At 44.8% G+C, this 22338-nt stretch overlaps 2 protein-coding genes and 1 long non-coding RNA gene across 9 annotated transcripts in view; 2 read left to right on the top strand and 1 right to left on the bottom strand.

Annotated features, from left to right (window-relative positions):
- WHRN (whirlin) overlaps positions 1 to 9610 on the top strand; it is a 120588-nt gene extending 110978 nt beyond the window's left edge. For 3 of the 7 annotated variants that reach the window (XM_031954179.1, XM_031954175.1, XM_031954172.1), the window contains 5 exons: positions 344 to 415; positions 1963 to 2548; positions 5627 to 5832; positions 6956 to 7078; positions 7749 to 9610. In XM_031954179.1, the coding sequence (XP_031810039.1) occupies positions 344 to 415; positions 1963 to 2548; positions 5627 to 5832; positions 6956 to 7078; positions 7749 to 7931 (1170 nt within the window). In that variant the 3' untranslated portion in view covers positions 7932 to 9610. The remainder of the gene's footprint in view (positions 1 to 343; positions 416 to 1962; positions 2549 to 5626; positions 5833 to 6955; positions 7079 to 7748) is intronic. The other 4 variants (XM_031954177.1, XM_031954173.1, XM_031954178.1 and 1 more) reach the window with 2 other exon arrangements.
- A 4275-nt stretch (positions 9611 to 13885) lies between these two features.
- Positions 13886 to 22338, top strand: part of AKNA (AT-hook transcription factor) — a 67667-nt gene continuing 59214 nt past the window's right edge. The window contains 2 exon segments of the mRNA XM_031949323.1: positions 13886 to 13893; positions 15036 to 15265. Coding sequence (XP_031805183.1) covers positions 13886 to 13893; positions 15036 to 15265 — 238 coding nt within the window.
- LOC116421726 lies at positions 20525 to 21935 on the bottom strand. The gene is made up of 3 exons (XR_004232222.1): positions 21855 to 21935; positions 21005 to 21099; positions 20525 to 20757 (listed from the first exon to the last, which is right to left on the bottom strand). It is a non-coding gene; the product is annotated as an uncharacterized LOC116421726 (long non-coding RNA).

The following is a 22338-nucleotide window of genomic DNA, read 5'->3' as shown; positions in this document are numbered from 1 at the left end:
GAGGCCTTACCCTTTACAGCAGGGAATGGGAACAACAGATGAAGTAACAGAGATATATGCTACTTGAGCATCCCATAGGGATAGGACCTAACTCTTAGGAACCATAAATACTGACTTAGTGAAACATGCCGGGGTGAAGGTTGGCAACCAGTACTCCTTTATCAATAGGCCAAATTAAAAGATGTCCTCTACATGTTGTTTTGAGCTAGGATGATGAAGGTGAAAGAAGAGCCATGACATGAGACTGAAGCATCAGAAAGACAGGATTGTTTTCCCTGGGCACAGGAAGCTTTCTTCTTCTAGTGTGTCTTTGCCCATCGCTTTCTTTTTCATTTCTTTCTAGAATACTCTGGACCTTGAAGAGACTGGAGAAGTAATCCAAGGCAGTATCAATGCTTTACCAGATGTTTCCCTGGTAAGATCTTCCATCTCCTTTTTTTGGTCTTTAATTGGAACGAGTCGTTTTGGCCACTAAGAACTGACAAAAGGGGCAGTGAGGTGGTACAGCGGCTAGAGCACTGGTCCTGCAATCAGGAGGACCAGAGAGAAGCCGCATGTCGCTATAAAGCATAAATCATAGATGAAAGCTGGAATTAATCTGAGGCCAGTTAATTTTTAGCCTTCTTATTTTATAGAGAAGGAAATTTAAACCCAGGGAGTTCAAGTGCCTTTCCTGTGGCAGCATGGGTAGTTAGCATCAGACTTGAGTTAGAGAGCCTGCCTTGGAACCCCCAAGACTAGGGTTCAAGTCCTGCCTCTGACCTACTGGTCTTTGTGTCCCCTGCGCTAACTGCTTCTCCTCTCAGCGCCTTTGGGCAGCCCTCTAAAGCACTAAGTTACAGGCTTCGAGGAACTGATCTGCGTAAGGGCAGGGAGTTTCCATATTTGGAATTCCCCACTCTGATGAAATTATAGGCTGGCACAAAACTGCAAAATAAAAAACAATCAAATATACCAGGCATGTAAGCTGGTTCTAATGAAATGCACTTGGCATAGTGACAGAAAGGAGCTCTGCTTCTCCGTCCTAGCCCCGGCACTGTTCTTCATGCTCGTCTTAGCCATCCACTTAATACCTGGGTTTCAGTGTCCTGAGTATATAAAACGAGGGTATTGGAGGAGATGCTCCTTCCTGGGGAGGTGAGGGAGGGACCCTTCCTCTCCCATCTGGGGATATCGGTTCCCTTCCAGCTCTAACCTCTCGTGTCAGTGGTTCTAATCTTCCGATTGTGGAACTCTCTCTCTCTCTCTCTCTCTCTCTCTCTCTCTCTCTCTCTGTCTGTCTCTCTCTCTGTCTCTCTCTCTCTCTGTGTCTCTCTCTCTGTTTCTCTCTGTCTCTGTCTCTGTATCTTTCTCTCTCTCTCTCTCTCTCTCTCTCTCTCTCTCTCTCTCCCCCCTCCTCCCCGTTTTCTCTGCCCTCACAGCTGCATTCCACATTATCTATGGCATTCCCTTCTTTGTCTGTCTGCAAGCCACCATCTCTGTACTGTGACAGTTGTCACCTGTGCGCTCATTTTCTCTTCCTGCCCTCCCGCTGCCCTCCTCCTCTAATCCCTTAGCATGCAGCAAAGCCAGGGAAGTGTCCCTTTTTTCCAATACCCCTGTAATTAAGTCTGTACAGACTCCCTGCTACAGGATATTGCTGCTGCCAAGGAGCTCGTAAGATTCCCAAAAGGAGGAGGCTATTAGGTAACACTACCGTCTGCACAGAGGCTCGCCAAGCTCCGAGCCCCAGGGTCAGGCTCTATCTGCGGCTGAGATGACACAGATTTTCCACTACGGTGCTGCATTATTCAAGCAGGCCCCGTCACATGGCCCAGGGGACCCTGGGAAGCAGAATTCCAGCCTGGACCTTGGTTGGTTCTGGCGCAGCCTCTCATCTCTTGAGTTTCCCTCCACGGGAAGGCTCTCCCCACTCTAGGGATGGAGTCTGACGGCCTCTGTTCTTGCTGGATTTTTTGGCAGGACGATGGCGCCTCTCTTTCCGAAGCTTCGCCCAACTTCAAGCCTCCGCCGCCACCTCCTCCAGCTCAGTCCCTTGATTCTTCTGTTACCCAACAGAGAAAGACTGGGAAAGACCACCCCAAACGACCTTCGTCAGAGTCTTCTCAATCGGGGCTTTTCTTCACGGCACCCCGCAACCTCAGCCCACCGCCCGGCCAAGCAGGGAGGGACTCGCCCAGCACCCCCTCCCCCGGAGCCACTTCCTCCACCCAGGGTTCTCTTGCCAGCCCCATCTACGCCACAATTTCTCCAGCCAATCACAGCTCGAAGAGACCGATGGATGCACATCTGTCGTTTGTCAACCAGCACCCCATAGGCCCCTTCCCAAGGGTCCAATCCCCCACTCATCTGAAAGGCATGTCCCCTGAAGCTTCCTCGGGAAGCAGCCTCCCAAGTCCTCCTCTTCCCTCTCCTCCTGCTGTCCCCATCACCCTTGATAAGGCCAGCCCCAAGTCAGGAACAAATCATCACTTTGTCATGGTGGAAGTACACCGGCCAAATAGTGAGCCAGATGTGAACGAAGTGAGGGCCTTGCCACAGACTCGAGGTGAGTAATCCCTCACGCGGTCGCGTACCCAGAATTCTCTCCACTCACTCAGCCTGCTCCTGTACCCATTGTCTTTTCTACCATTGACTTTTATGAGAAAGGAACAAAAAAAAAAAAAAAGAAACTACACTAGGGGCTTATTCCACCAAAAAATTTTTTTTTCAGACTGTGGCCCTGGGGCCAAAGATTCAGGTCTGACTTTTCCATTCCTACCATGAAGTGATAAAAGTCATTGTGGACTGAGAGACAATGTAGAAATTGATTAGCCTCCTAAAAGACCTAATTATATTCAGCATAGTCTTTAGTGAGGAAATGGCGGTAGTAAAATACAGTTTTAAAATGATTTTGAAGTAAAAAAAAAAAAAAACTATGTATGAATCCCTGTTCTGCTACTTGTGAATTGTGTGCATTCAGAAAGTTAATTTCTCTAAGCCTCAGTTTCTCCTTCTGTAAAATAAGGCAAAAGACTAGGTGACTCCAAGGTCCCCTTCCAGCTCTGTTTAGAATACTTAATTCTATTCTGTTTCTTTCAAAATTGGTAATCCATATTAAAAAGAAAGCAGCATGGTAGATTGGATAGATGGACAGCTTTGGAATCAGAAAGTCCTGCTGACACAAAGTTCACCCATATACTCTGACACCATAAGCAAAGTCATATAACTCCTTCATCTGCACTTCAGGCACTTCTCTAAGACTTGAAGTTATAGATGAGTTTCCAATTTCCATGAATTAGAGGAAATTTTCACATTAGAACTTCACTACATCAATCACTCAACAGATTGGGGGAAAATAATCACTTATGTGATTCTTTAAGCTTTGCAAATTGCGCCGCATATATTATCTCATTTGCTTCTCATAAGAATCTTGTGAATTAGAATATTCTTTCCCTCTCTGCATACAGAAGGTCTCCTCTACCAAAGTCTACTTCCATTGCTTTGTAATAGCATAAAAGTGTCTCAGAGGCTTTGACCGTGGCATTCTAATTCTGATAGGTCCTACCAAGCTGGAAAGACTTCAAATATGGACAAAGTGATAGACTATCTGTTGTTTAAGCACCAGTTCAGCTAAATAAGGAAGAGAAAGTCACCAGATTGGTCTAAGTCTGGAAGTTTTTCTGGTGGACCAGCCCCGGGAGCTCATAAAGGCCATCTACTAAGACCACGAGGGGCTGCAATCTGAATCATTCAACCAGTGAACTAATGGTTTCTCCAAGTACCGATCACTCAGATATTTATTAAAGTGCCTGAAGTATAAAGATAGTTGTATATATAATAACAACAACAACCAAAAATTAAAAAAAAACTCTTTCCCTAGTCATCCTGTATTAATGGGAGCTTTCTATACTTTCTCCTTGGAATGAGATTCAAGATGACAGGGAGAAGGGAGAAAGGGAAATGGCCTTCTATGGTACATTACACACTGTGCTCTGGTTTGTGTGTCTGGGGTGATTCTGAGCTATCTTAGACCATCCCCTTTATTCTCCTCCTCCCCATGGTGACAATGACAAACCCCTAGGATGAGCCCAGCCATTCGAGACAAACTATTCCAGTGGCTGGTAAACCACAAGGAGTCAACTGACTTAGTTGGTTCCAAATTTCCTACTAGGAAGCCCCGCAACATTTCGAGAAGGAGAGCTTCTAAATTGACTTTGCTATCCCTCTAAGGCAGGACTTGCCATCCATTGCCAGCTTTCCAACCTCCCTAACCCTGGGCATTGAAAGATGAAGGCTTTGTTGGGCCATGTTGCCCTCTTGTGGTTTGACCTGTCATTGCTGGCTAGGTCTTCACTGTCGATATATAGTAATGGAAGGAAATTGGTGGAAGATTGCATCTGACTAGTACCTGTTTACCGCTAGATCAGGGGATTTTTTTCTATCTGTCGTAGAACCCGTTGGCACTAGGGACTCCTTCTCAGAAGAATGATTTTAAATACATAAAATGAGATACATAACATTACAAAGGAACCGATTACACTGTAATTGTTACTGAAATATTCAGTTTTTTAAGTTAATGGGCTCCAGGTTAAGAACACCATCTTAGATCTTTGCGTAAGTATCAGATATTGACCCATACACCTTCCTAACTAGCCTCAGATTGAAAGATGATTTCTCTCAGTTTGCAGGGAGAAAATTGAAAAATGACCAATTTCATCAGCAGAAATAAGAATGGAATACAGCGTCCAGACTGGAAGCACCCACTATAATCCTCTGAAGCAGGGGTTATTAATCTCTGGTCTGGGAACTTCAAAAAATTATATTTCAATATAATTAGTTTCCTTTGTAATTTTATTTTATTCATTTAAACACATTATTCTGAGAAGGAAGTCCCCAGTTTTCATCAGACCATGGAAGGAAGTCCATAGGTAGCACCTCCACCTCAAACTCAAGCTTCTCTAGGCTAGTAGGCTTTTGAATTTTCAACTAAAATCCATTTGGATCCTATTTCTGAGCTCTAATTATGTCAGAAAGGCAGGAGTCCAACTCTGATCTTCAGCTCTGACCAGAGAGCAGGCTCTCTTCCGCTTGCTGTCTCTCATTCTGCTTATCACCATGTTTAATCCCAGTCTATTTCACAAACTGTCCTAATGCCTGAAAACAAGTGATTAATTATTTTCTGCAATACTGTCTGGAACCTTTTTTTCTCAGCAGTAACAAAACACTATCAGAATCACAGTGTCAGAAAGGGTCCCTTTATTTCTTTCCAGTACAATACAATAAACATTTACTAAATGTCAGCTGTGCTCAGAGATCTGTCCTAGGTACTAGGGGAGATACCCTAGATACCCCGCTGTATGTATCTCATTTGTCTACTGCCAGTGCATGGCTGCCACAGCTTCTCTCTGTTGTGACTCCTGGGTACTACTCGTTGGGTGCTCAAGTCTTATAGGAGTCACTTAAAAAATAATAATAATACGATTCCCCAGATGGGCCTGGTGGCCAGCTAGCGTCCTCAGCCTCCTATCTCGCTCTTTGTGCTCTATGCTCCATGTGGAGAGCAGCAGGACTCGGAGGGTCAGTCTCCCCAGGTGTTCCTCAGCAGCCTCCTGATCACATACTCTGTTTTCCTTCCTGCTAACAGCTGTTCTCCCGCTATCGTCCCCAGCAGCTTCTACCCTTTCCCAGCTGTCAGACAGTGGGCAGACTCTCAGTGAGGACAGCGGTGTGGACACCGGGGAGGTGGAGGCCAGCAGCAAGGACCGAGGCCGTCAGCAGCCGTCCACCAAAGGCAGAGGCAGCAAGGACCTCCCCCGGAATGAGGGGGCGGCAGAGGCAGCGGCCAAACCGGTAAGGAGCAGGGTGGGGTTGGGCTCAAACCTAGGGGAGATTCCAGGGGGGTTGAGATGGGGAAGGGGTGGGCGTGCCCAAGGGAGGGGTTTCCACACTGTGATGCAGAAGCCAATGGGCAAGAGAGCTGGCAGATTCTAATGGGTGTGGTGTGAGAAGCAGGGGCTGGTCAGCAGCTGTGTGCAGATAGGATTTTGCCATACCCTGAGGGCACCCAGTCACTGAGGTCTCATCATCACCTCCCCATCTTTAATTAAATATGCTGGCCTTGCCCTCTCCCTAGAAACACTGAATCAGAAAATTGGAGAACTTCTCCCTCCTGCACACTGACTGAAGAGCTGGCAAACTAGAGACCAGATCTGCCAGTATTGCCCAATCTCTATCACACCCAGGAAGTGGTGGCAAAAGATACCAGGATTTCTCTCTCTCCTGGGTGAGAATATAAGCCCTACTGAGCTTTAGCTGGCTTCTGGGTGACTTTCTTCCACATAAGGGTTATTCCCTGTAAAAAGCTCAGCCTGTAATAAATGTCCACAAAAACTGGGAATCAGTAAACCTGTGATATTGGACAAGTCACTAACTTCAGTTGAAGTCACTTCATTATGGTAATTTGTAAATTTCTTGAGGATGAGGACTATGTTTTATGTAGCTCTCCTACACTTTATGTTCATCATCCATGGTAGACTTTTTTTTTTAAATTTAATTACCTAAATTATTATTATTATTATTATTATTTTTTTTTTTGCTGAGGCAATTAGGGTTAAGTGACTTACCAAAGTCACACAACTAGGAAAGGTTAAGTGCCTGAGGCCAAATTTGAACTCGGGTCCTCCTGATTTCAGGACTCTAACCACTGGTCCACCTAGGTGCCCCTCATGGTAGACTCTTAATAAATGTTGAATGACTGGATGAGTTTTTTAAATGAGTAGTTTGGATCAGCTGAGCTATAAGGTTCTTTCTGGCTCTGAAATCCTATGATCCTTGGAGAGGGCTGGCAAGTTTAGAAGAATCAGAATAATCCACTTTTAGAGCCAGAAAGGCGATCCAGCGCAGACCTTTAAGGGAGCCCCTGAAGGGGGGGGGGGGTGGTCAGGCTTTGGTGACAGATTCTCTCTGCCTGCAGCCTGGCCTCTTGGAGCCCACGTCCTCTCTGATCCGAGTGGTGAAGAGTGCGGCCACCTTGGGCATTGCTATTGAAGGGGGCGCTAATACGCGACAGCCCCTGCCACGGATTGTCACCATCCAGGTAGGGAAAGCAGCAACACCTGGGAAAAGCAGACTCCTTTGGGGGTTCCCCCAGACTGGGCTGGGTGGCTCCTCCCTGCCTTCTCCCAGGCCACCAAAGTGATGGCACTGAACCTGCCGGGGAACGTCTCCCTTGTGCCTCTTCCCCGGCTATTCTCTTGATTAAGGCAGAATTCTCACTCTATGCAAACTTTCCGTGCTTTGAAGCTTGCAGAAGATGGATCTGGGAGCACCGCACTTTGGCATTGGCCCTGGCCGCCAGCTGTCAGGGGGTATACAGAACCGGGAACCAGGGGGTTAGAGCTGCAGACTACGGGAAGGGAACCAGTCCCTGGTCACAGAGGGGCCTGAGAGAGGCAGGAAGTGGCGCAGTCCCCCCTGTGTACTGGAGCCAGGGGCTGGGAGGGAGTCCGAAAACGGGTTGTGGGATCTCCCCCGGGGCAGTTGGTATTAGGCGGAGCATGCTTGGGTCCTCCTAGGGCAGCCTGAGCTGCGTGCCCGGCCATCTTGCATTGTCTGTGAGCAGGACCACCACACAGGCAGCTCCTCACCAACATGTAGATAAGGACTAATGAGGGCAGGCCCAGTCCCACCGAGGCAGTTTGTCTGGGCCGGTCTGGGACCATGGGTGCTGGGCGCTGACATCCTCTTCCTCCCTCATCTCCTTGCAGAGAGGCGGCTCTGCCCACAACTGCGGGAAGCTGAAGGTGGGTCACGTAATCCTGGAGGTGAATGGTGTGGCCATGCGGGGCAAGGAGCACCGGGAGGCTGCCCGCATCATCGCTGAAGCCTTCAAGATGAAGGACCGCGACTATGTGGACTTCCTGGTTACTGAGTTCAATGTGATGCTTTAGAGAAAAGACCCCCAGAGCCAAGTAGAAAGATGGCCCCAGGGAGAGTGCCCAGGATCCAGGTAGCTGAGTCCCGCAGAGGCGCTGATGACTGCGTGGTTCTGCCCCAGATCCACATCGACGCTCCTTACCAGATCTCCTAGTGCCCCCCCCCCAGGCTGGCTATGGCAAGGTGACCGTGACATGACATGCCCGTTCCAACCAGCCTGACCCCCAGCCCAGATTAGGGCCCGTTGACTCCCCTTGCCCTCAGGGAGGGTCCTGTTCTTGGGCACATGGTCAGCCTGGCTGCTGGCATACAGACAGAGAGACAGACAGATCTTAGCATCCCCTGGCCTAGAAGTCAGCCCCAAAAGAGCTCAGAGTGCCAGAAGGAAGATGGGGAAGTAGGAAAGGATGAAGAATAAGAAAAAGACCCAAGGGGGAGGGGAACAAAGAACTCCAAGGAAAGAGCAGAAAAGGAGGCAGGAGCAGTTTAAGCTTTTGCTCATCCTTCCCTTGACCTGTTTACAGTTATCACTACTTGGCTCCACCTCTGTGTTAAGGAACATTTCTTGTCTTTACCATACGTGTAGCTCCGTTGTCCTTTCCCTTCACCGGGAACCCTTCTGAATCCCTTCTGAGTCAGGTCAGACACTCTCCCTCCCTACCTGCTCTGGTCTCTTCCTCATGTTCCTCCACTCATCCTCTTTGAAGAGCGGATTATATCCCATCTACCCAGAGCTTGGATCCCTTCAATATCCCTTCCCTCTAAGAAACTGTTAGCCAGAGCAGGGGTGAAGAGAGAGCTCTGGGGCCCTGGCTGCTGGAGGATGGTCCCCAGGAAATGCCCTACAGCAATCTTAGTGCCACAGACTGGGTGGGCAGCAAGTGCCCTCCTGCCCTGGCTGTTTGTTCCACCCAGCTTACTTCTCTGCTGTCTTATTTATTATTTATTTTCTACCCTGTCAACCGTGGATCCCAAGCTCCCCTCCTTTCCAGCAGCTATCCTGTCTGGTCACCCTGTGCACAGCCTAACAATGGATGCCTTGTAAATGGCCAGCAATGTCAGTGTATTTATATAAAGAGCTTGTGACTTTAATTTTTCAATAAATCTAACAGTTAGGAAAAAGTCTACTGTGGGACATGCTTTCTTCCTTTTGGAGAGCATCATTAGGTCATGGCTTCCTACCGAGGCGCCTCTTCACTGCCTCCCCAGGGTTATTGTACAACTGTGTTTAATGAATTCTGGACCTCTCTCTGACACTAACTAGCTATGTGGACTTAGGAAAATCATTTAACCACCTTGGGCCCCAGTCTCCTCATCTGTAAAATGGAACACTACCTTAAAAATCTTGATGCAGGGGGTTGGACTAGATGACATCCTGTGAGCTTTTCCAAGCCTAAGTCTTATTATCTTTTAAGCTCCTTGAAAACAGAGACTACATGGGATTCATGTCTGTGTTTTTTCCCATTCTCATTCCCATTGATTGATTCTGAGTTTGGGACACAAACTGCTGTATCTCTCCTGCCGGCCACGAGGGGGCCAGCTTCATCCTGATTAAAACCCAATCTCCCGTAATCTCTCAGCTGGATTTGGAAAGGAATGAATCCTTTTAAGAACCGAGTACTTCTGGCCCTTTTGGGGAGTCCCTGAAGGTGCCCCTTGAGGAGTTCACTGGAGGAAAGAGGTGCAGCATAATGATGAAACTAGCATTGGTTTTGGAGTCAGAAACCTTGAGTTTAATTTTTGTTTTAATCCGCTACTTATTGCCATTGTGACTGTGGGTCTTGGTTTCCCAGTCTTTAAAATGGGATTATTAAAACTTCACACGCCTTATGATCCTTCTAAAGGCCAAATCCTATGACATCTGAAAAATCCCCGCCTCTCCACAAGGCGCTGTGGAGGATTTCTGCATGATACCCAATTGAGGTGCTTAAAGAAGAATATTTCAGAAAAACTGTCTAGGACCCTAATAAATGTTTCCAGAAATGATTTCTAGAGTCCATTGTATTATAACCTCAAGGCATCTGGCATTGAGTAATTTTTAAGTCTTTCCACAAAGCAATGAGTCCTGAGCTGGGTTTGTGAACCAGGCCAATTCCCATCAAACCAACTAACTAATTGGATCATGAGGGATCAGGCAAAACACTCAGACTCTCCCGGAGCATGTCCTCTGAGATGGATCTCCAATAACAACAGACAATAGGATCAGAGTGAGAGAATCTTACGGGAGAGTAATCTGTCCATCTGTGTTCCTAAGACTTTCTGCTAGGGATATGTTGTAATATGGATGAAGAAGCCTTTATCCTTGAAGTGCTAGTGGAAGGATAAAATTAATATTCATCTTCCTATTTCCAGTGCTTTGCTTGTACTAACTACTCAATAGATATTGAATTAATAACTGAATAATTTACACGTGTGTGTGTGTGTGTGTGTGTGTGTGTGAAACAATATGCTTTACTGGAATACACACTGGAGTGAAAAGACCTGAGTTTGAATCCTGGCTCCAACTAGATATATGACTTTGGGCAAATAATTTAATTTCTCTTGAGCATCAAGAAATCACCATTTCCCCATGGAGAAGCATCATACACAGTGGAAAGAAAACTGGACTTGGCGTTAGAAGAGTCCTAAATCTGACACTTGCTCTCTGTGTGATCACAGGCAAGTTCTCTGTTTCCCCACTTGTAAAATAGGGATAGAAATATGTATTAGCTCCTTCTCTGGGTAGCTAGGTAGTCTAGTGGTGGAATGCCATACCTGGCATAAGAAGACTCATCTTCCTGAGTACAAATCTGGCCTCAGATCCTTTCTAGCTGTGTGACTCTGAGCAGGTCATATCAAATTTGTCTCAGTTTCCTCATCTGTAAAATGAGTTGAAGAAGGAAATGTCAAACTGCTTCACTATCTTTGCCAAGAAAACTCCAAATAGAACCATGAAGAGTTGACTACAATTGAAAAACAAATGAATAACAAATTTTCTCCTTAAGGTTGTCATAGGAATGAATGGGATTTTACTGATTGTGAAGTGCATTGTGTACCTTAAAGCTCTATACATAGAAGCTGTCCAAAAGTGAAGCTGTATTGGACACCATGTTGTTGTTCAATGTTTTTAAGTTGTGCCTGATTCTTCATGACCCTATTTGGAATTTTCATGGCAAAGGCACTGGAGTGGTTTATCATTTATTCCTCCAGTTCATTTTATAGATGAGAAAATTAAGGATGGGACTTGCCCAGAGTCACATTGCTAGTAAGTGTCTGAGACTGGATTTTTAACTCAGAAAGATGAGTTTTCCTTACTCCAGGCCAGGAACTCTATCCACTGTGCTACCTAACTGTCCACACACTGCATAAATGACAGCAATTGTTAAGATGGGATAATACCACTTGTATTAACATCCTCACAAACTTATGAGAAAAGTGCTTTTAGTAAATCTTGATGACTCCCCCTTAAAATCAATTAAATCAGACAGTAAAGAAGTAGGCCATGTAAAGTAATCATCAGTCAGGAAGACCCTCTCTACTCACCCAATTTATCACACAAAGACATCAAATCCAATAAACAATGACTCATTTTTTTTGTTGTTGTTAGCGCTTCAATTTTTTTTTTTTTTTTTTTTGCTGAAGCAATTGGGGATTTGCCCAGCTAGGAAGTGCTAAGTGTCTGAGGCCAAATTTGAACTCAGGTCCTCCTGACTTCTGGCCTGGTGCCACTTTTTAAAAAATTTTTTTTATTATAGTTTTTTTTATTTACAAAATATCTGCATAGATAATTTTTCAACATTGATGCCTGCAAAACCTTCTGTTCTAACTTTTCCCCTCCTTCCTCCCACTCCTTCCCCTAGATGACAGGTAGACCAATACATGTTAAATATGTTAAAGTTAAATATATGTATACGTATTTATATAATTATCTTGCTGCACAAGAAAAATCGGATTTAGAAAGAAAGTAAAAATAACTTGAGAAGGAAAACAAAAATGCAAGTGGACAAAAACAGAAAGAGTGGAAATGCTATATTGTGGTCCACACTCATTTCTCATAGTTCTTTCACTGCGTGTAGCTGGTTCTCTTCATTACTGAATAATTGGAATTATTTGGATCCTCTCATTGTTGAAGACAGGCACATCCATCAGAATACATCCTCATACAGTATCATTGTTGAAGTATATAATGATCTCCTGGTTCTGCTCATTTCACTCAGCATCAGTTCATGTAAGTATCTCTAGGCCTCTCTGAAATCATTCTGCTGGTTGTTTCTTACAGAACAGTAATATTCCATAACATTCATATACCATAATTTATTCAGCCATTCTCCAACTGATGGGCATCCATTCAATTTCCAGTTTCTTGTCACTACAAAAAGGGCTGCCACAAACATTTTTGCACATGTGGGTCCCTTTCCCTCCTTTAAGATCTTTTTGGGATATAAGCCCCAGTAGAAACACTGCTGGATCAAAGGATATGCACAGTTTGGTAGCCCTTTGGGCATAGTCCTAAATTAACACTTTAAATTTTAAAAGTGCTTTTGTCATAATAATTCTGTGAGACAAATGATAGTGTTATTTATGGTCCTCTCTGTCTAGAGATCCTCATCTCATCTACAGATTTGTTGCTAGATTTGAACCCAGGCCTCCTGCCTGATTCCAAGTCCAAGCATTCTTTCCATAGCATCATACTAACATGGTCTGGACCTCAAACAGACTAGTCCTAGCAATAAAACTGCTACACAAATAGCTATGATTTTTTAAAAGATTTTAGGAAACCATTACAGGCTATTACTGTAGTATGAACTATAAGAGTCATAAGGTTTGAAGGCGGCAGAGGGAAATTCCTAATGTATTTTAGATGCATCCTCCAGGAGCTGCTGACCACTGCTGCCATATCAGAAACATTTTCAATAGGAACAAGGGGTAGTGAAGTAGCATATACTGGAAATGTCTGAAAGTTTCTCTTTTGATGCTGAAAATGGTTCATGGAGAGCATTAAGGGGCAGTAAGGAAATGAGTGAATGAGGCTCCCAAGAGGCAAGTAGGATATAGTACTTTCTAAGGAAAGAGCTGGACAGAAAAGGAAGGTTCAGGTAGATATAAGTTCAGCTATGATTTCTGTCCCTATCAAGAGAGGAAGCTGTCCAGTAAAAATGGTATCAATTTCCTGTAAGTTACCAACTTGGGAAAAAGGCTCAGCTGCCCCATCCTTACTTATAACCCTGTTCCTTATCCTGTAAAAAATGTTTTAAATAACTTAATTCCATGAACCACTGAATGAGACTAGTCCTCTTCTAGGGAGGGGCAACTCTCCATGCATTAAAATGAGCCAGAAAATTTTCATTTCCTCCTCTCTTGTCCCAACACGTGCATCCTAAGTCCTGTCCATATTATCCTGAGAGCAGAAGTTCCAGGCACCTAGAATAAGGCTTCCAGCAGGTGTTAGTATTTCTTCCCTCTAAAACCCAGAATATCAGATTCCCCTTAAAAGAGTTTCAGTAGAGCTCAATGGAGGTTGGGGGGGAAAGTCTGAAAGTCAGGAGATTTTGCTTCAAGTTCTACCTGATATTAACTTATTGTATGATTTGGGCCACATCATTTAACCACATTAGGCCTCAATTTCCTCACTTGAAAAATGGAAGTCATTCCTTATGGCTCCTTCTAGCACTAACATTCTATGTTAATAATAACTCATATTTCTGTTTCTGAAGGTTTTCAAAGCACTTTTCTATTCCCTGATCTAGGCAGTGTAAGTATCATTAAGGTCCCTAGTTGGAGAAGAAACTGAGGTGTTGATTTGCCCAGGGTCACACAGTTAGTAAATTCAGGGCCAAAGTTTGAACTTCTGACTCTTTGGTGCCATATCCGGCTCTTTGTACTATAACATATTGCTTAAAATTCTCTCCACCACAGACATTTTGCGATAATAAAAATGACATTGGTCATTTGTATGGCAATATACAGTTTACAAAGCATCTTTTCCACGATGGCCTTGTGAGCGAGGAATACTAGTCTTCGGCTTGTTCTTAACATCTCTCTCAGCCTCAGTTTCCCCTTATGTAAAAACACGAGTTTAGCCCAAATTATCCCAATGGTCTTTTAATCCCTGGGAACAATTGAGTGTGTATAATTTTAAAGCCTCTCTGTCCTGGCTTTAGAAAAATAGCCTTCTCACTGAAGAAACTTTCTTTTCTTTAGAACGTTCTACTTTCAAAGTTGCCTACTGCCAAAATGTGTCAGAGTCCAGCTTCTGGGTTAAGTGAAAGCAGGTCATCGGCTCCTAGGGACGCAGAAAGGGATTCTGTTTCTAGTGTCACTCACCCTGATTTGGACACCTAGTGAAAGCCAGGGTTTGAAAATACTAAGGATAAATAAAGGGGTGCTGTGAGAACGGCGGATTCGCTCGGACTAGGGATGAGCAGCCACGAGAGGGAAAAAGGAGGATGGCGACAATTTTCCCAGAAAAGACGCAAGGAAACCCTCCCACCTCCTGTGTCAACAAAACGTGAATTCTCAGAACTGGGAGGAACCTTGGAGTGTGATGCTCTCGTTTTTACAGTTGGGGAAACTGAGGCCGGGAGATGGAGACGACAGAAGAGGGGAAGGGAGTGACGAGGGGAGTGGGAGGGGGGGACGGGGAATGGAGGGGTGGGAAGAGGAGAGGAGGGGAGGGGAAGAAAAGAAAGCAGAGGGCTGTGATTTTGAGTCAAAAGATCGCGCGTTCTGTTTACCCCTTTGGCTACCTGTTTGATCCGGAACCCATTCTCTCTTCTGTACAACAAGGGGATGGCTACAAACCCATCTGAGGTCCCGTCCAAGGCGGAATCCCGCTATTTCACAGTCTGGGGAGGCCCGTTAAAGGGCCTTCTCCCCCGCATCTCTAAGTGCCCTCTCCGGGAGGACGAGACTTTCCGGACCGCACGGATTCTATGAAGGGCGGGCCGGAAAGGACGCGTCTCCTCGATTGGTGGAGCCGGTCCCCTCCCCGCCTTCCTGGGGCCGTCCCCTGTGTCCCATTGGCCAGGCCTCTGGAATCATGCTAAAACGGAGCCAAGCCCCCCGCCCCGAGCAGCTGCGGCTCCGAGATTGGAGACTATTGTTTGCTGTGTCTAAGTCCAGGAAATTGACTAAGGGAGGCGGGGAACAGTTGTCCCCGGAGCTGGGCTGGGCTGGGCTGGGGCTCGGGGCCGGGCTGGGGCTCGGGGCCGGGCTGGGGCTCGGGGCCGGGCTGGGGCTCGGGGCCGGGCTGGGGCTCGGGGCCGGGATGCGGAGGACCGCGGCGTCCCGCCCGGCCTGGGAGGCTGGCGAGGAGGAGTGACGCCCATCCCCACCTGGCATCGGGGCGGCGGCGGCGGCGGCGGCTCAGGTGAGACGGGCAGAAATCGCGCCAAAGCGCCGGACAGGACTTCCCGCAGCTCCGGGGAAGCGCGGGCTGGCTTTGCGCGTGTTCCGCGCCGGGCCCGGCTGCTCAGGCAAAGCGGGGTGGAGAGGCTACGTTTTAGGGCACCCCGCCCTGCCGACCGACTCCGCTCTCCCCGGACTTCTCGGGACTGTAAACTTATCGTCTCCTTCCTCCTCCCTCCTCCTCCGCGAGCGCGGGGGCTCCGTCCTGCATCAGCCTGACCTTGGCTAAGGGACTAGCCACCGGGAGCCTCAGTTTCTCCGCAGGTGACCCTGGCCATCTTGAGGATTCCTTTCACACCTCATATTCTTTCTACTCTTTGGTCGTAGGAAACTTGACTTTAGATTCCCAGTTTAGCCATACTGTCAATCTGCTAGCAACACGGTCACTTGGCCAAGTTTAAGTCTCCGTTTCCTCTTTATTAGTAAAATAAGGGGTTTAGGAAAGATCATCCCTGAAGTTTCTTCGGGCTCTAAAACCTTTGACTTCTCCATTCTCAGTTTGTATAGGTAAAGGTGTAAAGAGCTGAGTTAAGTTGTCTCCGAGCACCTTTTCATCTCTACAGTTATTTTTCCATGATTCTATTAACTTATCTCCCTGGGGAAACAAGGATTCTCTCTCTTCCTTTCCCTCTCCTACATTCCCAGAGAAGAGACGCTGGACTGTCTGGAAGTCTTTACAGGTGGCACAGGCCTGGGACCCCCTCATGGGAAAGGGACTTCTTAAATCCCTGAGGTGTTTCTTTCTTAAGGTGGGTTTGGTGGAGCAAGGAATCATCTTTAGTGATGTCCATGCATCCCACTGGCGCGCGAAGCCCTGGCCTGAAGCTTCTGGCCAGGAAGCGGCGGTGTCTCTGATGCGGCTCTCTTTGCCAGGGGAGCCCACCTTCCTTCCCAGAAAGTTCCTCCGAGGAGGTTTCAGGGATCCGGATCCGTTTCTGTGGCTGGTGTCTCGGGGCCTGAGTTGCTGTGGTTACCCCCGGGGAAATGGCGCTCTTGCCTGGGCCCTGGTTTGTGTGGGTCTCACTCACTAGGCAACCAAGGGCACACTGGCTGCCTCTCTGGCAAGACGCTCTGGGTTGCCCTATCTCATGCTTTCCCATGAGCCCAAAGTAATTTCCAGCCCTTTCTGGGGATTGCATGTGTTTGGGCTGGGGGAGGGATAAGGTGAGATCACAGAGACTTGGTCCAGTTGTAAGATGAGCTTGTTCGGTTGAGTGATGCAACAGAGAGAAATGGATATAATCTAATGGATGGGGTGGTAGTAAGAATCAAGTCTTTTGAGGAAATAAGCTTAAGAGTTAAGAATTAAGAGATATAAGTTCTAGGTCTGACTCTTTGGAAAGCCTGAGGCTTAGATAACAAAAGTGACTTGCTCACCTGTAAAATTAGAATTTGCAATGATAGTTCTCTAAGGTTCCTTCCAATGCTACCATTCTAGAATCTCTAGGGTCCTATCAAGGTTTTATTTCAATCTTTTCTCTCCTTCCTTTTTTGAAAAGCCTTCAACAGGTGGGCACCCTTTATATATATTTTATAGTCATCTTAGAGAGTATCTTGGACACTGAAAGGTTAAATGATTTTCCCAGGGTCACATAGCCAGCAGTCATGTCATAAGCAGGACTTGAATCCAACTCTTGTAGACTACAAGATCAGCTCTGCGTCTACTAAGACATACTGCCTCTGAACTTGAATCTTTTCTAAGCAGGGGATTTCATCAGCTCTCCAGGGTTGATGACTAGAGTACCTCAGAAGATGCCAAGTTTTAAGAGTTTCCAGGGAGATTTGGAAAAGCTGGGAGCAGATGTGTATCATCGTGCCTAGAGGATATTTTGAAAATTGATACTTGCCTTTTAAATTCCTATTTCTCCCACTTGGGGGAAAGAAGTATTTTTAAAGCCTTTAGGTTCTGGCATTAGAAAAATGACTTTCCCATTAGGGGAGCTTTCTTTTATTTAGAACATAATACTTCCAGGAAGAACCAGGCTTAGAATCCAAATCTCTTGATTTCCATGAACTGTGTGATTTTGGGAAAGACATTTAATGTTTTGGAGCCTCAGTTTTCTCATCTGTAAAATGGAGAGCAATTGTCCTGCCTTTTCTCTCTCTACTATGAGAATCCAATGAGAATGGATGTCAGTCTTTAGTAAAATGTAAAGCATTGTCTTTATACTCATCATCTCTTATTATCACTTCCTAAATCTTTATAGGAGCATCAATTTAGATGTGGATGGGACCTCAGAGATTACCTAGTCCCACCTCGTTATTTTGCAGAGAAGGAAACTGAAGTGCAATAACTTTTAAGTGATTTGCCTGAGATCCTCCAGGTAGGAAGTATCACATTTTCTGACTTTACATCTCATTAGATCAAACAGCTTATTTTCTGACTTTACATCTCATTAAGTCAAACAGCTTGTTTAAAACTTGTCTTAATACTTTATTATTGGCTTCTTTCATTTTTACCTATTACTTCCTCTTCCCTTTCCAGCAAGTCACCATATAAGTGAGTGAGAGGCAGGCAGACAGACAGATGCAGATATAGAGAGATGGAGACAAAGACTGGGGGAAAAGAGAGGTTGAGAGGAGAGATGAGATGAAAGACAAAGAGAAGAGACAGACATAAAGACAAAGAGAAACAGAGACACAGAGAGATAGACAGATATAGAGAAACCAGAGACAGAGAGACAGGGAGTGAGAAATAGACACATACAGAGAGAAAGAGACAAAGACAGAGAAACAGAGAGAGTTCAGAAGCTAACCAATACATCCACTAAGTCTGACATCATAAGTTAGCAGTACTCAAACTTTTTGATCTTAAAGGACCACTTTTATACTCTTAAAAATGAGTAAGGAACCCTCCCCCCCAAAGAGTTTTTGTTTAGATAAGTTTTATCTGTTGATATTTACTATTGGAAATTAAACTGTCTTAGTATTATTATTTTTGTATTTAGTATTTATATAATATATATAATATATGATTTAGTATTATTAGTTTTGAATACATGGACTTCCTCAAAAAAGGTCTCAGGGATACCCAAGGATTCCTGAACCATACTTTAAAATCCTCTGATATCAGGAGGATTTACCAGTCATAGTCCCTCACCTTGGCAGAGGAGAGAAAGAACTGCATTTTCTCATCTCTTCCACAGGGCCAACCTGGGTCATAATAATTATACAGTATTTATTTTCTGTTTATTGTTATTGTTCCATTTGTACTGTGATAATACTTGTGTTTATTGTTTTGTTGCTTTTCATTGTGCATCTGTTCATCTAAGTGAATCTGTTTACCATGCTTCTCTGAATTTTTCACATTCAAAATTTGTTCCAGAGAAGTACTACTGCATTTGAGTGATTGACTTTTAAATGTATCAGCTTTTTGTCTGATTTCCATAACCCTGAAAACAAGAGAGTATCCTAAAATGCTTATAAAATGATTTCCTCTGTAAAGGTATGATTTAGACTTGATGTCTACTGAGTTCCCTTCCAACTCTGGCATCCTCTAAAGAAGGACTTCTTAAACTTTTTTCACCCAAGAAATTTTATGCAACCCCAGATATATAGGTATATAAAATAGATATACAAATGAAACATTTATTGATAGTAAATCATAATTTCACAACCTTCACATTCAGTTATAAGACTCCATATAGAGTCACATACCACAATTTAAAAAGCTGGTCTCTAAAGCTAGGAATAGCCAGTAAGACCACTGATGACATCGAAATCAAAGTAAGTTAAAAATGGAAGTAATTTAGTTATCTGTAAAATGTGCAGGATGAGTCAAAATTGGTCCACTGAGAAAGGGAAAAGACACTGTTTCCAACTCCCAGATCAGATTCTTAACACGCACTGCCTTGGGTGTGATTTGGGTCTATGAGGGACATGACCAGCCCAGAGGGCACCATCAGGAAAAATCCTACTTTTGTGAGAAGGAAGGTGGTGAGACACATTTAACTTATAATTTCAGAGGACCCCAGTTTATTCTTCTATCCATTTGATCATACTTTCATTCTGTGGAACTTAGCCCAGCTGGCACCCTAGCATAATCAATATTGCAGGAATCCTGCTTATTTGGAGGGACTGGATACTCTTTTTCACAGACTTGAGTACTCTTAGGAATTATGGAGCATGGACTTTTTAAACTTGTGAGCAATGGGCAACCCATCCTTGAAAAGTTTTGAACAGAGAAGTCACAGGATTATGGTTTGTGTCTTAGGGCAATGAACCTGATGGCCTGTGCATGAATAGACTGGAGAGGAAGCTACTGCAGACCAGGAGAATATGTGAACTTATATTGCAATAGTTCAGGTGTGAAGTAATAAAGGCCTGGACTAGGGTGGGGTTAATGGAGGAGTCAAGGTAGGTAAGAACTCCTGGACCAGAGGGTTTATGCTCGGCCTTCTTGTTCCTATCTCTTACTTCAGGGTGAGTACCATTCTCCATAACAGGTGTCTTTGGCAACCATAAGCCTAGCCTAAGATTCTGTCGCCAAATTGGATGCCCTGGGCTCCCTGGGGGCACAGTCTGATAGCATCTTTAGCAGTGTTGCTTAGTGCAGCCACCTGGACTCCTGCCAGAGACCAGCCCAATATTGGGAGATAAAAGAAACTATTCATCAGCATCCAGGACATGTGCAGAGGGAGGGGCTAGGGCACAGAACCAAAGCAAGAATATATCTGGCTGACAGGTCCCTTTGTGTCTAGCACCATGAAGGGAAAAGATAGCTGTTTCTCTGAGGGAAACACCCACCGAATGATCAAGCAAATAGAATTAACATGGCTGAATTACCATCTTTTTCCAGAATTGAGAGAGATGTTGATATATTTCACATCCTTGCTCCCCTACATGGGATCAAGAAATACCTTGGCTTGATGGACCCAAAGCTGGTCCCACAAGCAGTAGGTGGATCCTTGGCTACCAATGGCTTTCCAGGCGACCTTGGCAAACACTCAACAGAGCCTTCTACCTCTCATTTCACAGATAAAAGTCTCAATTTTCTCAGTAGTAACTGGATGAACACCTGTTGGGGGGTCTCATGGAAGGGATTTCTTCAGTTCAGGTGTGATTTAGATTGAATTCCTTCTGAGGTCCTTTGCAACTCTCAGACCCTATAAGAGCTTTGAAACCTAGTGAGACAATCAAGGTCATGGAAGTCAAAGGATGTCAGAACTGGAAGATAACTTAATTCATCTCTAAAATGAACAAGCAGGACAGGATTATCCTTGGAAGAGAAAATAACTTTAGCGAAGTCATTTATTAAAATAAAACACTGTCCAAATGCAAGGTCTTATATAGAAGAGAAGATTAATTCAGCTTTGGCAAATTAGACTAGTCCTAAAAAATTCAGGTTTCTTGTGAAGGAAATTGGATAGTGAGCTTAGAAGTCATAAAAAAAGAAGTCTCTTGTCTGTTCTTTCTTGGATGGGATGTCAGACATTTTTATTTTATCCTTGAGATCTAGAAAGTGGGAAAAAGAGTAGGTTGAAGATGGGGCAGCATTAGTACCCATTAATGGAAGCAAGATTGATCAATGGAGGAGTGGGTGAGATCAATTTTGTGATAAAATCTTTGAGCTTGCCTACAAGGGCATCTTAATTTATTGATCAAAAAAGCTATGTATCAGAGTCTATGTATGTTTTGAGTAGTAAAAGTAGTTTAGTAGTAGGTCTGAAAAACAGAGAGTCTCAGAGGTTAACTCACTCACCGTGGATTTCAATGGTAATCATTGTCTGGACAGTGACTTGAAGCCAGGTCCCTCTTAACTCTGGGTCCAGTGCGTCCTCCACTAAATCATACTACCTGGGATCAGGGTAAACTGATATCAGAAAGAAGCATCTTGCTGAGGCTGAGCATGTTCCCTACCCACACTTATTTCCTAGATGCTAAACTGGTGATACTGCTGAGGCAAAGAGGAAGTGGGTTAGAGGCCTGAGGAAACCTCTGCAAGAGAAGTCCCTGCACTTTTAGTACTTCAGACAGCCAAGGTAAATGAAACAGCTAGACCAGAACATGGGCTGGGGGGCTCAGCTTGTAAAGCCAGTTGCCATTTCCCAATAACCAGACATTCTAACTGGTCCTGGCAGTCCTTTGGAAGGCAGCTGTATCCTCGGGCCTAGCAGCCTCCCCCATCCCCTCCAGACGGTCTCCCGTTCATTCAGAGACTTTGAATGGCTGCGAGGGCTTCACAATTGTAATCCTTGTATCACTAATTGCAGAACTCTGCTTTCTTTAATCACCTCCTCATGGAAATGTCAGGCCATGATATGCCCAGAACACAATAGCCCCAGCAGTGCCCAAGTCATGGGAGGGAAGCTGAAGATCATTAGTGCCAGAGGAAACCCCACCGTTGGGCTGGGGAAGAGGGGGAAAGGACTCTATTGGGCAATGGTGGACTTACTGCTCCTCTGGCCTTGCTCTGCTGCATTATACCTGAGTGGCAGGCAGGAGCCAGGCTTTCTGGAATAAAACCATCCCCCATGCCCCAACCACAATAACAATGACAATTCACATTTCTGTAAAAGGTAAGATTTGCAGAACATTCCCCTCACACAAACCTTGTGACAGAGATAGGACAAATATTTCTTTTTCTTCCTTCCTTCCTTCCTTCCTTCCTTCCTTCCTTCCTTCCTTCCTTCCTTCCTTCCTTCCTTCTTTTCTTTTCTTTTCTTTTCTTCCTTCCTTCTTTCCTTCTATTTTCTTTCTTCCTTCTTTCCTTCTATTTTCTTTCTTCTCTCTCCTTTCTTTCTCTCCCTTCCTTCCTTCCTTTTGTCTTTCTCTTTTTTCTTTGTTTCTTTCTCTCTTTCTCATCTCCTTCTTTTGCTCTCTTTATTTTCTCTCTTTCTCTCTTCTTTCCTTCCTTTCTTTCCTTTTAAGTAGCATTTTTGTTTTATTATATTGTCTTAGCCTACCTAAAGCAATTAATATTTCTCCAATTATTATCCATTCTGTCTTTATATATGTGAAAAAGTGTTTTGTAACTGTATTGATATAGTTCCTATATGTCTTGGCAGGTAAATTCACAAGTATTTTATACTATCC

This window comes from Sarcophilus harrisii, chromosome 2 (genome assembly GCF_902635505.1).
Source record: "Sarcophilus harrisii chromosome 2, mSarHar1.11, whole genome shotgun sequence".
NCBI classification, from domain to species: Eukaryota; Metazoa; Chordata; class Mammalia; order Dasyuromorphia; family Dasyuridae; genus Sarcophilus; species Sarcophilus harrisii.
This window is presented reverse-complemented; position numbering and strand designations above follow the sequence as displayed.